The sequence below is a fragment of the Leopardus geoffroyi genome, chromosome B2, assembly GCF_018350155.1.
Source record: "Leopardus geoffroyi isolate Oge1 chromosome B2, O.geoffroyi_Oge1_pat1.0, whole genome shotgun sequence".
In the NCBI taxonomy this organism is placed as follows: domain Eukaryota; kingdom Metazoa; phylum Chordata; class Mammalia; order Carnivora; family Felidae; genus Leopardus; species Leopardus geoffroyi.
In genome coordinates, this window is record NC_059332.1 from 52,916,364 (window position 1) to 52,932,730 (window position 16,367).

Below are 16,367 nucleotides of genomic sequence, written 5' to 3' on the forward strand. Positions count from 1 at the left end.
GATGAAGTCCATATTGGGAATGGTCTTCTGTGTTGTGAGAAGTTTTTAAAATAGGAGAACAAATAAATCCTGACCATGACAATATTGCCTACAGAAATGTTTATTATTGAGAAAATTGCATGTAAAGTAGAAATTTTCACTCACTTTAGAAAATCCTGGATCTTTAACAGCCTATCCCTATTCATCTAGATAAATGGTACTATATTTGAGTTACGGGATAAAAAACAAAACAAAACAAAAAATATTTTTTTAATTTGTATTTATTTTTTATTTTTTAAAATTAAGATTGAAATAAATGATACCCCTTCAAAACTACTGACTTGCAACTCTGGATGCCTATTCATTTTGCCAACGAAGCTAATGTTTTTTTGGCTCACTCAAATTGTTTAGGAAATTTTTTTACATTCTTTTGAATTATCTGAAAAGTGGAAAATACCTCTTATGTCAGTCTGCATTGGAGTTTAAGACAATTGAAAATCATTTGGATAGAAACTTAGTGAATAATGTGGGTGCTTGAATTGGTTAACGTATTACATTAACAATATTGGTGAAACAAAAAGATATAGTTGATACTATCTTTGTTAACAATAGCAACATAATATGGAAACTGAATGTGACTATACATTTGTGAGATTTAATTTTTTATTTGGAAAAACACAATATAATTCTAATTGTAAAAGACAGTATCATTGGGTCACTTGGGTGGCTCAGTCGGCTCATGATCTCAAGGTTCATGAGTTGGAGCTCTGCGTCAGGCTCTGTGCTGACAGCTCAGAGCCTGGAGCCTGCTTCAGATTCTAGGTCTCCTCTCTCTGTGTCCCACCTCCCCCCAAAATAAACATTAAAAATTTCTTAAATTAAAAATTTCTTAAATAAAAGATACTATCACTGACCTGGATGCATGACTTTCCCAAATGACAGTTTTGAAGGACAACCTTTCCTGTACACACAAAATACTTAATGATGGTGCTGCACTGAGTCCAGTGGGTCTAAGTAATAGCCTCTACTCACCTAAGTGGTAAAAGGCCAGGAGGAAGAAGCAGACTAAGAGCATGGCAATGTTTGTGTTGGCCATCATCCTTCACATGCGTGCATAAACCCCTGGAGAAAAACACATCTATCCCTATGCATGCTTCTAACATTTGTCATCACATAATTCTCCCTTCTTATTGTCCATAATTCTACCCTGAAATCCTCTGATCCTCAACATCTGTGAAGACCTTAAGAGATGACAAACCCAAGACATACTGTTTTTTGTTTAAAACACAGATTTTTTTTTTCTTTACACAAATGTTAAAGGTACCTCAGGGTACTGAGACTGCTGTAAGAAAGAGACAGACATGCAGAATTCATAGCTCAATGATGGAGCATCATAAGCATGGGACTTTGTCAACATAAGATTACATGTTTCTGGGATTTGATGGTGATCCATCTCTTTTGGAATCATGGCAAGCTCTTCAAGACTATATGTTCCCTTTACATGGAACAGGATTAAGGATGATCTTTAATAAAAGCCTGAGCACTAAACAACTCATAATGGAGGAGGAGTTACACTCTAAGGGCAGTTCCATAGCTAGGGATAGTAAGTGGTCAATAAAGGTTAACTATTATCATTTTTACTACATGTCAAGTACTTTGTCAAATGCTTGTATTTCAGGAAATACAACAGCTCTGTAAACAAGGGGTACTATTTAAGTTTTATAGGTGAAGGAACTGAGGTTTGAAGTTTAAAGTTATTAGGTAAAATGACGAAGGTTTGTATAGCCATTAAGTAATGTATCAGATGGTACCCAGAAGACTCAAGACTGATGGATATGCAGTAGGTCCGTTATACCTTCTCTCTCCTTGGGCAAAGTAGTTTCCATGACAGAATGAATCTTCTTCCCTAAATTGAGGCATTATTTCTAGTTTTTCTTTATAACTATTCCAAATGCTCCTATTACTCATTTTAATTTACTTTTATACTTAAGGGTTTGAAGAATACCATAGATAGAAAACTGGTGGATTTAGCTCTGACCCAAGTCTCCTGGAGAAATTCTTAATGATTAGCCTGTTCACCTAGTGCTTGCGTCCTATGGAGCTGGCAAACTGTCAAGGGGAGGAATGTGGTAGGAGACGTTGACATTTGTTTTGCATATTCTGTTGATTCCCCTGTAAGATTTTTTCACATCGGAAATGGCTGTTTGGATTTTATGAGTGTTAGTTTGAAAGGATGCTTTGCTGTGTGAATGTGAAACATGTAATAAACTGACTCTGGTCTATTCCCCCACCCCCCCCCCCCAACTACAAGGGTGGTAAATCGCTGTTTTGGAAAGAAGTTCACTCTAGCTTCTGATTTAGTAGATTTGACTTGGGGCCCAAGAATTTGCATTTCTATTAAATTCTAATCACATTCTAATGAATTTGTATTACATTGCTTTTCCTCATTTCTAGAGTATAAACACATTAATGGTACAGATTTTGTCAGCTGACTCCTAAATGATCTGGGTTTATCTGGGTAAAACTTGTAGGAAAAAAAGTAAGCCGTGTTGCTGATGCTGCTTGTCCTGGAAACACATTTTTAAAAAACACTGTCTTAGAGTGGAGATTTAAACTCTTGCTTCACAGGAGACTACCTTCTATACATAAAACCAAAAAAATTCATGCTTGAAGTCTTATTCCAGACCAACTAAATCAGAATCTTTGGAGGCCAAGTCCAGGTATCACTATTGTTGTCCACACCCTCCACACTCTCATCTTCCACTGATGGATCAAAGGTGCAGCCTGAAGTGAGACCATAGACAGTAAGTTTGTGTGTCAGCCGTAGAGAATTGAGGGTGATATCTATGTTGAGACTTGATTCTGAAATACCTGTAAATGAGAACTACTGTAGGAACACTGAATCAATGAGGCCTTGGTATCAAATCATTGTGGAACTTTTATATCTCATGATTACACAGATGACAGCTGACTTAACACACTTTCTCTCCTTGATGACCTGTTACAGTGGACTTATAAATAGGCAATGCAGTTCTGGTTCCTTGAATGGTTCTAGAAAGTTTAGATGATAAAACTGACCCTTACTGGCCCAACTGGAATAGTCATTTATGCTTTCATGAGACTGTGTGTGTGGTGCGTTTGTGTAAGAGAGAAGTAGAGATAAAAAGGAATTACAAGTGCTTCTTATGATAGCTAACATCTTTCTTCCATCTCAGGAAGGTTTTCATTATTACCACTTTTGGACCAATTTTATGGTTTATTCCTGCTTAAAAAAATTACAGTTTCATAACCTTCTTGATGTATATATGTTTCCATTCCTTAGTGTGATCATTCAACATAGATTTTAAGTATTGAATAAGAATTGCTGTCAAACTACTAGGAGACAAATCCTAAAGAATGACTAAGGGCTCAGGGAAAAATTAAATATATTTAACAGACAGACTTCACATAGAATGGTTCCTTTGATTAAATTATTAAACATTTGATTTAAATTACTTCCTGTTTTTATTTTTCCTTCTAACTAACATTTACTAGACATCTATTGTGTCAGGCCTGAGCAGTGTGTTCTGGGCACTAAGGAAGTAAAATTAAAGAGGGTAACAAAGCCCTTGTTCTCATGGAGCATATATTTTATTGGGGAAAGAAAGATCATAAACAACTAAATAAACAAAAATTTTATAATAAAAGTTCAACAAGTTAATGTGAGAGAAAGTAATCGAGGCCTTTCCTTAAATTGGGTTTTCCACAAAGACACTACAGAGGTGATATTGATGCTGAATCTGAATGACAAGAAGGAGCCAGGAAAAGAGCATTACAGGCAGAAAGAATAACTAAAATAAAGCATCTGAGGTGGGTCTGAATCTTGCCTTTTCAAGGAGCAAAGACATTGGGCCACAGCACAATGCAGGAGGGGTAAGTGGCACAGGTATTTTGAATACACAAAGCTTCAGGGGTGTCTGAGTGGCTCAGTTGGTTAAGCATCCAGCTGTCAGTTTTGGGTTAGGTCGTGATCTCAAAGTTTTCTGAGTTGGAGCCCCACATCAGGCTCTGTGCTGACCGTGTGGAGCTTGCTTGGGATATTCTCTCTCTCCCTCTCTTTCTATCCTTCCCCTGCTCATGCTATCTCTGTCTCTCTCAAAATAAATTAAAAAATTAATGGGCATCGGAAGCTTTTGTTTTTTTTAGACACCCAAGAGGAGGTATCAACAGGCAAGTGCTTCTCTTCAGTGAGCATATGAGTCCTGTGAGGATTTTGGCCTGGGATAGAGCCTGAGATCGTGCATTTCTCAAAAAGTCCCAAGCAATGATAACCCTGCTGGCAGTGGAACACATTTTGACTGGTGGGGATGTAGGCAGATTTGTATGTGAGTCAAATAGGACACAAGGAAGAGACCAAACATTTTGAGGTGGAGGACATGGGACCAGAGAGATAGTGGGAGGTGCTTGGAGTGGTCCCCAGAAACCAGGATGGGCTTCCAGTAGGTGGGAGTGTCAAATGAAGTGGTAAACATAGCATGAGGACACATACTTGCATTGAGCATATAACAGCCCCTGGAAAAGTTGGATAGACTAAGTTAAATTGTACTACTGCTCTAGGTGAGTTTCAAGCTTTACCATTCTTCTCCAGCCCTCACTCCACCCCCAACTAATGTCTGAAGACCTCACTTCCTGTATTCATTAAAAAAAATTAGCAGGATCAGCTACTTTCCCCCTTAAAACCCACACCCTTCAACTTAACAAACTTTTGTTTCCATCCTTTGCTCCTGAGAGGAGGTAAATATGGTCCTTCCTTATGCTTGTTAACTCATTAGCCTCAACTCCCCTATCATTTCACCATAAAATGTGCTCCGCATCAGGTTTTTTTCCCCCACTATTTCACTGATCTGTTAAAGGTGATCAGTGACCATAGTTGGTCTATTCTAATGGCTTATTCCCCTCTCACCTTACCTTTAAGGAAGGAACATGTAATGAAGTTATTCCCAGTGAAACATGAGAAGTTTGGGATAGGGGTGGGAAAAAAGTCTTCATTGATTAAAAAAAAACAACAAAACAAACAAAACCACATTCACAACAAAACCCTCCACAGTGGCTGAGCACTGTGTGGGATGTGAGGCTGGGAAGTATACTGACCATCTTGTGACCCTGAGGAGCAGTAGCCTGAACGTGAACCAATACCTTGAGACAAGAAAAGAGGAAAGTGGAGACAAACTTTTGCTTATAACATAATTGAGCTACTGAACTAAATGATGGTGAAAAAGCAATATTTCTAAAACATTGGAGAGAAGTTTTGTTGCATAAGCCTACAGAGTAAAGGCTTTTTATTATGTGCAATTTATAGCAGCCTCGCTGATAGACTCCACCATAGCAGAATGTGCTTTCTATTAGAGCTGTTCAAGACAGACAATAGTTTCTTAACCCCCTCTCCTTTCCTTTTCTTCCGCCTTTATTCCCTCCATTTCTGAACCTCTCCTCCTTTCCTCTCTCTTGCCCAATCTCTTCCTCCCTTTTTCTTTCTCCAAAACTATTCTTTTAATTTCTCGATCTACCCCACATCTACAAAACTTCTATCTTGTAGTCTACAAAAGCAATTTGTAAATGATGGTATTCACAGCAATTCTTCACTTGGCTGTTACTTCAATTTAGATTTCTGGCTGGCGCCCAGGCCTTAGTTTTATCTCTTCTTGACAATTCTGATAGGGATGATATTTGTGGCTAACTTATTCAATGTTGTGCAACTTGTCACTCTCATACCTGGAGTTGATCATTTCGGAGACATAAGATGCACATATATAGAAATGAATGGCCATGTAAGTCCAGCTAAATGTTAATCAGAATAAATAACATAAAAGGGCAAGTTGAATTTTTTCAGAAAGTCAGAGTCAGTTTCCTGTTTATTTGCTTTGTGAATTTCATGAATCTGGAACTTAGAAAATTTGTAGCTTTCAGAGGACTTCATCTTAGTTTCCATCTATAATAGGTCATCAACATATACATGTAATAAAATATGTTACATATTCTAGAACACAGGATATTTTCCTTAAGGGCAGATTCCACAAGATTATTTTGATAAGTATTTCAATAAAGGTCATAATTTCTTTTCCATTCTAAAGACTTTCCCCATGGCTACTTCTGACATGGGTTTCTGTGCAGGTTGTTTGGGTGGGTCCTACAATGATTCCAGGGTTTCCCGGTCAGTTGAAATATGGCTTTGGTGGGATTCTGCCTATGGACTTCAGGTAGCTTTATGTGCTTAATTGAGTTTTTCACCACAAATCAGAAATAAAACTCTAATTCAGCAGAAAGGTTTATACGGTTTGGGTGGGGAAAGGATAACAAATAACTAAAACATGGACCTTCTTGTGAGTGTGAATAGGAAACATTGAAGGATTCTCGGAACTGAATCTGTAGATTGATATTTGCGCTGTTTAAATGTGTGCTAAGCTGCACCTGGGGTTTCCGATTACTTGCTCTGCTTACTTTCCGATTACTTGAAGACTGTATGGTTTGTGTTTCAAAACAGCAAAGTTTTGATCCTGGCTGTTTCTATAAGCAGTTTGTACCAAAAGATCGGTTTCCGGATATCTCATAACTAAGAACTCCACAGTTCTAGAAGAGAGGAAAATTCAGTCTTTAGAACATGGGGTACATTGCCAGCTGCGCACACTAGGGCAGGTGTCCCATTACTGCCCCACTGCACAGGGCTGTGTTCTCTGTGAAGAGAGAGACCTAAGGGAGACGTAGCCGGCAGATCCATGAAGTTCTGTGATTCTGTTTGCCCCTGCATTACCTCCCTGCCAACACTAATCCAAATGCAAAAAGTTAGCGCTCTAGATGACAGGCTCCTGCTCTAATACCCATCTCAAGCTGATAAGCTGGCTTCTTCTTGGGAATTTAGTTCGGTTTTGTCGATTACCGATGTTTCCCTTGAGACTTTTATTACGAATATCTTCAAAGTTAAGTTAGTTGTAATCAGTAGTTCTCGTAGTTTTTTAAATTTTGTATTTCAATAGTTGTGATGAATACTTATAGAAAGTCCACAGTGCTCACGTTCATATTTAAAGTTATATTAAAATTTATTGAAAGATAAGATCACCAAGTATTACTGGAGAAGACTACATAAATAGAACTGATGATTCAGACCCGCATTTAATAATTCTGTCCCCATATGATTTGCATAGGTTACAGAAATGCTTTTTCTTAACATAGTCTTTCTGCTCCTCCTCTCCACTTTGACATATTAACTTTTGCTATTCCTGGCAATATTTTCTATTGCAAAAGATAAAATTTCAGCCATTTCAACATTAAAAATAACCATAAAGTCAACCAATAGTGATCACATTTAATCAAAGTACCTGGAATCAATGAAAACAGTTTTGTTTTATTTTGTTTCATGAATTAAAAACTGCCTTACTATTCTTAGGATCTTAGTGACATTTCCTCAGGCAATTTGAATGTGATTTGAAAATTACCAAAGTGGATTATACTCTATGTATCAATCTGTTCTTATCACTGCAGCTGAGACACTGAGATGACAGTTGAACCTTATATTTTTCAATAGGTGAGTAACACCATGCTTGTTTTTACTAAACTTGATGAAAGAGAACGTATGGTAAACTGGATGCATATCACAAACATGGGAGGTCGTAATGTTTCCAGCATATGGCATCTTGCCATTGACCACAGCCTCTTGGAACAAGATAAAGTCGCTGAAATAGTTAACAGATGTTAGCCATACTTGAAATATAAAAGTTCTATTGCTAAAAATTATGTACGGTCAGATGGAGATTTGGCGCTTGGTTCATAATTTAACTGACTTGGCAAATGGAAAGTTGAGATCCAGAGGCATAACGCATAGGACTGAGGCCACACACTTTGCACACTACGCAGAAGCTCATAAACCACTGACAATATGTATACTGTGCTAAGCCAGCTTGATTAAGTATTAACACAGTATTTGATACTTAGGGAAACCTGAAGTTAATTTTCACATCTACTAAATTAAAAAGTTATTTCTATTGGAGCAAAAGAGTAGACTTTTCTCCAAGTTCAAAGGCATATCTACAAATTGTAGTGTTTTACTTCAGCTTCCAATTTACCGATGACTGGATATTGCTTTCCACTGATTTCATAATTTGTCCAGTAATATACTTTAAAATTATATCTTTTTTCCCCCACTCTTGTCTATTACTTCACATTTCAGAACAACTTGGTAGTAATGATTTTCAGATGAGTATCTGTAGATGAAATGGATCTTCTCAGCCTTAAGTCACAAATTTATTCAAGTCAAGCATTGAAGGAGGCTTGTGCTACTTTAGAGTTTGTGGTTTTATTCACAGCTTTGCAAATAAAGTCACCAGCTTCCATCACTTTGTAAATATTGACACCCTGATAAAGAAAAGAAGGGAGATCAGTTGGATTAGGGAGAAAGAAGACAAAACAGATTTCCGTTTATTAGTAGTTAATTCACAATTTGAAAATTATTAAACAAAATGTTGTTCATTGTTGATCTGAAGACAACATTTGTCTTCATGAATCCTGCAGTCAGCATTTTAGTTTCTTATGTTTTAATAAAGCATATCTTGAATCTGCCCTTTCTATAAAATCATAGGCTAGCCATACCTGAAAGACCTCAGTGTAATTCAAGGTTGTACCTAAACTCTAGGAAGGACAGTAACAAAACTAGAAACAATGTACAAAATACCAGTGAAGGGCAATTAAAATTAGAATGGTTTGGAGGAGTTCATAGATAAGGACTTAAGAAAGAAAATCTTTTTACTATGTAAAGAAACAAACTTGATCAACCTATAGGAGATAGAAGAAAAGTGAATGCATGATTTTAACCATATTCAGAAACACTATCAGTGTGATATTGAAGGAAGTAGTTGTAGGTCAAATAAAATGAAGTAGTATTTAGTACACATCTGGAACTTGTTTGTCTGTGAGGTTGTACTGGCTGAAAGCATAAACAGGATCAACAAAGGCTTAGATAAATCCACGAATGACAGATAGGCAGTTGGGTATGAAGGCCAAGTTTGGGGCATACCCCTCATCTCTTGGGCTTGGTGTAACAAAAGGTCCCTATCAAGGTATCCACCCAGCACTTGTGCTGTCACTAGGGGAGACAGAGAATTAGGTAGATTACCCAGAGGTTGCCCTCAGGTAGCATTTCATAAACTCTCAAGTCCTCCCTTAACATGGACTAGAAACTGTATGGACTTAAAATCGAACAGACTCAGGCTTTCGTGCTATTAAGTAATTCTTTTTTTTTTTAATTTTTTAAATTGTTTTTATTTATTTTTTAGACAGAGACAGAGCATGAGCAGGGGAGGGGCAGAGAGAGAGGGAGACACAGAACCCGAAGCAGGCTCAAGCACACAGCCTGACACGGGGCTCGAACTCATGGACTGTGAGATCATGACTCGAGCCAAAGTCGGACGCTCAACTGACTGAGCCACCCAGGCACCCCACTATTAAGTAATTCTTAATATTTATGTACAAGTCCATCAATTTCTTAAAATAGACAAATATAAATATTCACAGGGCCTTCTCATAACAAGACTCATAAGGAGATCATTATTTTAATACAACCGATTTCTCTCTAGAAACTTGTAGAGCAATGTTTCCTTTGTAGTTTACTTCTTTGTTTTTGGGGAATGATCAAGATAAATGTTTTGTAAAGTGACACTTATAAATGATTTTCATTTTAATTTTGCTGTAAAGTTGTTCTAGGGTACCAACATTTGCTTTGGTCTGAGTTTATTGGTTGCGTCCTGAGAATGGCTTTAGGTGGGACATGTTAGGCACATGTTAGTTGATATCCTAAATCCAGTGCTATTTAAGTTTTGTGAATAATTAGCTACATGTGTCTTTCATTTTTGAATTACACCCAGGAAGGAATAACAGAAAGATAACCAGTCTTCTTTGCTCCCCAAGAATTCCATTGATAACAAGTATGTACTGGAATTTGCTGACATTTTACCCAAAAATTTCATTTTGACCTTTCTCTCTCATTTTACTTAAGAGACCATTATGAAATAACATTGCATGTTTAATATTGAGTCATTTGTCAGATGCTTAAATAGGTCTCATGTACTATGATATGTTCTGGGGTTTCAAGAACCTCATGGAGAATAAAGTTTCTGTCCTCAGGTTGTTTACAGTAAAGCAGGCAATATGGAGCCCTGTTGAGGGGGGGGGGACCCTGTATTATAATTAAAGACACTGACAGAGTAATGCCCAGCTGATTACGAGGGCAGAGGGTGGGTTAGTCAACCCACTGAGGATAAGAAAGTAGTGAGGAATGTGTCAGGAAAGTGTGTCAGGAAGGGTAAATCCTGACTTGAGTGTTACCTGGGGAGTGTAAGTCTTTGAGAAGGAGGACCAATGGGGCACTGCAGACAGAAGAACAGTACAAAGTACCTGAAAAAATGGATACTATACATGTAGGATGATAGGCAGAGATGACTTGAAAAGTTATGACTAGGCACTATGAGGTGACAGAACACAGCTTTGCTTTTCAGTAAATGAGAACCCACTTCTGGGTGCTGGAGAAGAAACCAAGCATATTCACATTTGTATTTTGGATGAAATCCTCTGATGGCAGCATGGAGATGGATTTAAAGGCAAGTCAGAAGCCTGCACACCAGTGTAGAGGATGAATACCCAGAAAAGAGATAAGGGATTGTGCTGACATAGTAAGGGTATTAAGGAACAAACAACCAAAGTAACTTACAAGTGGCTCTTGGTAATTGGACATGGGAGCCATGGTGACACGGGATTCTACAGAGAAGCTTGGCTTATTAGCTGGGTAGCTGGTTGAATTGCAACTCCTACCCAGTGTAACAATCCTCTCCTTAAATTGTGAATTCTTCTGAATGAAGCTACAGCTTATTTGCATTTCATCCCCCAAGGTCTAGAACATGACCTGGTACATAATAAGCATGAAAGCATCAGCTAAGTTCAATTTGGTCATCTAAGTCATGGCCATACATTTTTACTGGAAATGATTAGGGAATTTTGTAAATGAAAGAGTTTCTCCTAACCAGGGAAGACAGGCTTTTGGTGTTAAGTCCCAGGTGATTTTACCTATCACCCAGTAAATGTCACTGGAGCATCTCTGTGTAAAGGGAACAGTTGTAATAATCATTCGCTGGCTGCAGGGGGAGCTAGACACATTATACATTATACAACCTTAGGGTAGGTTCAGAGGTAGTAGCACACAGGTTGGCATGGAAACCCAAATGTGAGGAACCCAACAGTATGGACCTGGGGATCAAGCAGGGAGACACTAGAAGAGTTTTTGAAGATGGTAGCACTTCACTCTTCAGGTGAAATTGAGTATGGGGAGTAAGGCCAACCAAGTGGTGGTGGCACATGGTGCTGCAGGACCTTTAATGTAAGTAGTGTGAGGAGAGAGAAAAGATGAGAGAGAGGAGCAACATTCCATTTTGTAATCCAGATGATGCTTTCAAGTAATGTTAACAAGCATGTGGTGGGATGCCTGGGTGGGTGGCTCAGTCAGTTAAGTGTCCGACTTCAGCTCGGGTCATGGTCTCACCACTTGTGAGTTCTAGCCCCGCGTCGGGTTCTGTGCTGACAGCTCAGAGCCTAGAGCCTGCTTCAGATTCTGTGTCTCCGTCTCTCTGTCTTTCAAAAATAAATAAAGTTAAAAAAAAAAAAAAGCATGCGGCAAAACTAATCAGTAATTTAGGTGAATATTGTAGAGGATGTGACTTTCCAGGTACTTTTTTTTTTTAAAGAGACTATTCTTGTTGTCCAGTGTCTCATGCCCTAAGTACTGTTAAGCTCTCCTTTTTCCTGGCCATTTCAATAGTGCCCTGGGCCCTTTTCCAGAAGCCCTAGTTGTCAGTGCAAGAAAATCAAGATCTCCATTTCCTCCTAGGAAAACATCCATCCAAAACAAAACAGTAAAAATAACAATCCTAACAGCAAAGACACAGGCTCTGACTCACAGTGTGTGAAATCAAATCAGATGATACATGAAAAAGTACTTTGGAGGTCATGAAGCACCATAAAAATGTGACATGGTAGCATTATTGGTGATGGGGCTATAGCAATAAGTTACTTTATAAAGCCCCCTAAAGAGTTTTTATTGTGTTTTCCCACTGTGCATTTTAGCAGATAGCAAAAGCGTAGTAAAACTTTGACCTCAAAATTGCTTCCCAAATCTGAGACACATTCCCCTTTGTATCTGCAAGGCATGCATGAATATTAAAATATGTTAAATTACTTACTGTGTTGAGCCCCAAGCCATTAAGCATATATATCAAATCCTCAGTGGCTACATTCCCAGAGGCACCTTTTGCATACGGACAACCACCTAATCCTGATACTGCGGAGTCCACCACATTAATTCCCATCTGGAAAACAAACCAGAACACTCAGGGCTTGTCTATTTATGGCACGCAAATTGTTGAATTTCTATTTAACCTGTTCCAAAGAGCAAATAAGCGAAATCTAAACCCATTATGCAACCATACTCACTTATTCACCTGCTGCTAGAACAGTCCCTGGGGTGCTGATTTCTTTTCTATCTAATCTTGTCTGTTAGGCTAATGGAAGTTCTAAGCATCTCAGGAAGGAGAATAATCTTAGATAAAAATTAAAATGGTGTTATTCATAGGGGGTGAAGCTTGAAGTAAGATGAATTCACTCTCAGGTCATATATATTCTCCAACCAATTCTCTAGCTCTATCCTAGTAGTATTATATAAACACAAAATATTTCCAACATCCCAGCTCAAAGTCAGTGTGCCTTAGAAGACTGGTCTTAGTGGCAGGGTCACTGTATTTGAAGTAGTATTTTAATGGACTCAATTCACCTATTCAATTCACTCGATCTTTATTGAGCCACTATTTTGCATACCCAAACCTGTTGCTTTGGGAGAACTGAAGAGACCCTTGTAAGGCAAGCCATCCACTGCCAATGCTAGCTCCATGTCACAGTTATTGGGTCCTCATTAAGTGCTAGATGTTCCTCCTAACATCTTAGGAGTATTAACTGCTAACCCTCACAAAAAAACCTCATAAGGAAGATATTCTTCTATCCTCGAATCACAGATGAAGAAACTCAAGTACGGCAGGATTACAGAATTTGCCCAAGGTCACCTCTGTCTCCAGAGAATTCAACACTGGGATTATGGTCTCTGGAAACATGCAAATTGGCACAGGTTATGTAGGTAGGGACAGGAAAGCTAGAAGGTGTGTGTGCTGGAGGTGGTTTGGAAGACATGATCACAGAGGGGTCTGAAAGGGGTGTTGGAGATCGGGATCGGAGAAGACTGAGAAGACAGGGAGGCATGTATGCTTCTATAAAATGTGACAAGTGGATAATCACATGCTACCAAGAGGCCTACTCTGATTCTTCATCACCTGGGAATTGAAGAAAAAGTAACATGGTCTTAGCTAAAATGAGAAGCACCTGAAATCAGAGCTCTTGGGTGGCCAGCTGGCTTGATCATCTGAATGTTTCACAAGATCCCTGATGCTGCTCTTGCTGCTACTCTGGGGATCACACTTCCTTTTGCTTTTCTTTATCTTTTCTGATAAACTTTTTGTTTTAGAATGGTTTTAGATCTTCAGAAAACTTGTGAAGAACAGAGCATTCCCATATATTATGCACCTAATTTCCTGTGTTATTCCATTATCTTACGCTATTAGGGTAAATTTGTCACAGCTGATGAACAAATATTGGTAGTTATTAAAGTCCATTCGTTCTTTAGATTTCCTTAGTTTTGAAATTAATGGCCTTTTCTGTCCTTTCATTTGGGTTTGTCTGATGTTTTTTTTTTTTAATGGTTAGACTAAAATTCTGAAATATTTCAAGAAAGACAACAGAAGTAAAATGCCCTTCTCAATACATCATATCAAGGGTACATATGATCAACATGTTTTATGACTCATATGCACCCTGATCACCTGGCTGAGGTTGTGTTTGTCAGGGTTCTTCTGCACCAGGAAGTCCCCACTCCCCACTTTCTAGGTTATGCTCTTTGGAGGAAAGTCATTATGTGCAGCTCGCACTTAAGAGGTAGAGAGTATCTACAGAAATTATTTGGAATTCTCCCATTTGGGGGATTTGTATATTCTCCTCTATCTATTCAAACATTATTTTTATCAGTAGGGACTCATGGTATTTTTTTCAGTTTGGTGTACAATATTACTTTCTATATTTGTGGCTCAAGTTGCTTGAGATTGGTTTTTAGCTCCTGGGTCCCTTTGTCATACCAAGGGGAGGGGACTGTGCTTTTTGAATCACTCTTCTAGATATCCTCTTAAGAGTTAAGAGGATATCTACCAAGGCCTACAAGTTTAAAAAAAAAATTGGATGATAGACCAAAACATTTAACAGTGGTCATCACTGGGTGGTATGATTACAGGTAAATTAATTCTGTTTGTCTTTGTTTTCCAGTTTCTCCACAATGAATGTTAATTATATATAAAGAAAAAAAAAAAGGCTCTGTAAACCGTAGTCTGTAGTAGAATGAGAATGAACATAAATGAATATAAGATGTGTTTTCTTGATTAAAATCATTATTTTGCAATTAACTGATCTTCCTAGCATGTGAGACTGCAGGGTTAATCTGCATACAAAATCATTGAATACAGACATGATCTGAGTGAAAGGTTACCTGGAAAATTGCCTTTACCTCTTTCCTAGCATCAGAATAGCTGTAGACATGGATTTTCTGTTAGTAAGCTCTATTCCCAAATTAATTGAATCAATCCTACGCAATATGTGACTTTAAAACAAAGTTGAAGAGATTATTAAAGTATACATTACCTGCGAAGGAGAACATTAAAATATTAGTGCCTTTTAAATTGTCTCTCCAAAATAAAAAATCACAGTACTATTTTAAAAGTATTTTTTTATGCAGTATCTCCTACATTCTGATCTCTATTAAATGCGCAGTTCTGTTCCCTAGAAATAACTCTTAATGGATAATGTTGACCATATACTAAGATTTTTAAACAAGCTGCTTTGGAAACTTCTAGTCTTAGTCAACTAAGAAAATTTGGTTTTACTATGTATGTTTTCTTTACTTCCCTATTCCATTAGAAATGATACATACTATCATGTAAACAAGTTCTTGACCCAGTAGGAAGAAAAATATTTGATTCTTGATGGTAAATAGAAGGATGTTTTTGTACTTAATTATTGAAATCATGATATTATAGTAAATGTCACTACTTTTACTGTATTACTATCATGTATTTGAAAATAATAGATAGGCTCTTAGATGATTTTGTCATAAAGAGATTCTTTGCATTAAAAGATCATTCTTAAAAACCCCCTTCCCAGGTCTTCAAACAGAAGCCACTACTTTCTGGTTCTTTGAGGTGTGTGTGTGTGTGTGTGTGTGTGTGTGTGTGTATACACATGTGTGTTCCCGGGGTGTGAGCACAAGAGGTTTTCTTGCACCATAGATGGCAAAACAAAGCATTTGCTTTTTGTTTTGGAGAAAAGGTTATCTTTAGATGAGTAGCCACAAGGTGGCAATGCAGCTTCAAAATCCACCAAGTTAAAGTTAAGCATTTACAACCCTACTGGGTTCCAGCCCCCCAAAATGGCAAACATGTAAATAAATCACTTTATATTATACAAATAAATATTTTCTCTTTAAGAGAGGAAACTTACAAACTGTGGTTCAATATATTCAGTGTATGTTTTATTAGTCTTCCTTTGAATAGAACATATTTATGAAGTGCATTCTATGTGCCAGGAACTTGGAATACATACAAAATCCTGTAGCTCATGGGGTTTAGCATTAGAAATTAAAATTACTATATATTTTGTCACTGAGAAGTTATCAAACTAGAGGTCATTTTCTCTAGGGTAAGAGAACTAATTCTCCCTAAAATAAAACTCAGAACTCAAAGGGTGGAGGTGTGCTTGGCTCCCACATTTCTCCAAGCCTATGCTTAAAGCTATTAATCCAGTGACCAGGAAATGATAAACTTGTTGAGTTCAGTTACATGTGCTCTGTCTGCTTGAGCTCTGCAGTTACACGCTTGGACTTAAGGGCTGAGAAAAATGAATGAAATATTAGTACCCACTTTTTCTGGAAAATGGTAAATTATAGATCTACCATGAGCACATCACTCTATGCTACAATCTTAGGTGAGCTCTATGGAGTAGTAATCTTGTGTACTGCTTAGATGCCCAAACCATGCTGATATTCTAACAAAAAGTACATCTTGACTTTTTCTTGGTGCTTGCTGTAAGAACTTACTTCCCAAACAAAACTGAAGAATACCTTAAGAGGTGTCAAATCATTTTGCAAAATTTACAATGTCCTATATGTTCATGATTTCAAAATATCTAATGGAATCTAAAATTTTAGGTATTGAGGATACTAAAATCTTCAC

The 16,367-nt window shown here is 37.7% G+C and overlaps 1 protein-coding gene across 2 annotated transcripts in view; it reads right to left on the minus strand.

Moving 5' to 3' along the window:
• Positions 1-7,027: 7,027 nt before the first annotated feature.
• Positions 7,028-16,367, minus strand: part of HMGCLL1 (3-hydroxymethyl-3-methylglutaryl-CoA lyase like 1) — a 194,148-nt gene continuing 184,808 nt past the window's right edge. For both annotated transcript variants that reach the window (XM_045498582.1, XM_045498585.1), the window contains 2 exons: positions 12,234-12,359; positions 7,028-8,364 (listed from right to left, as the gene is read on the minus strand). In XM_045498582.1, the coding sequence (XP_045354538.1) occupies positions 8,263-8,364; positions 12,234-12,359 (228 nt within the window). In that variant the 3' untranslated portion in view covers positions 7,028-8,262. The remainder of the gene's footprint in view (positions 8,365-12,233; positions 12,360-16,367) is intronic.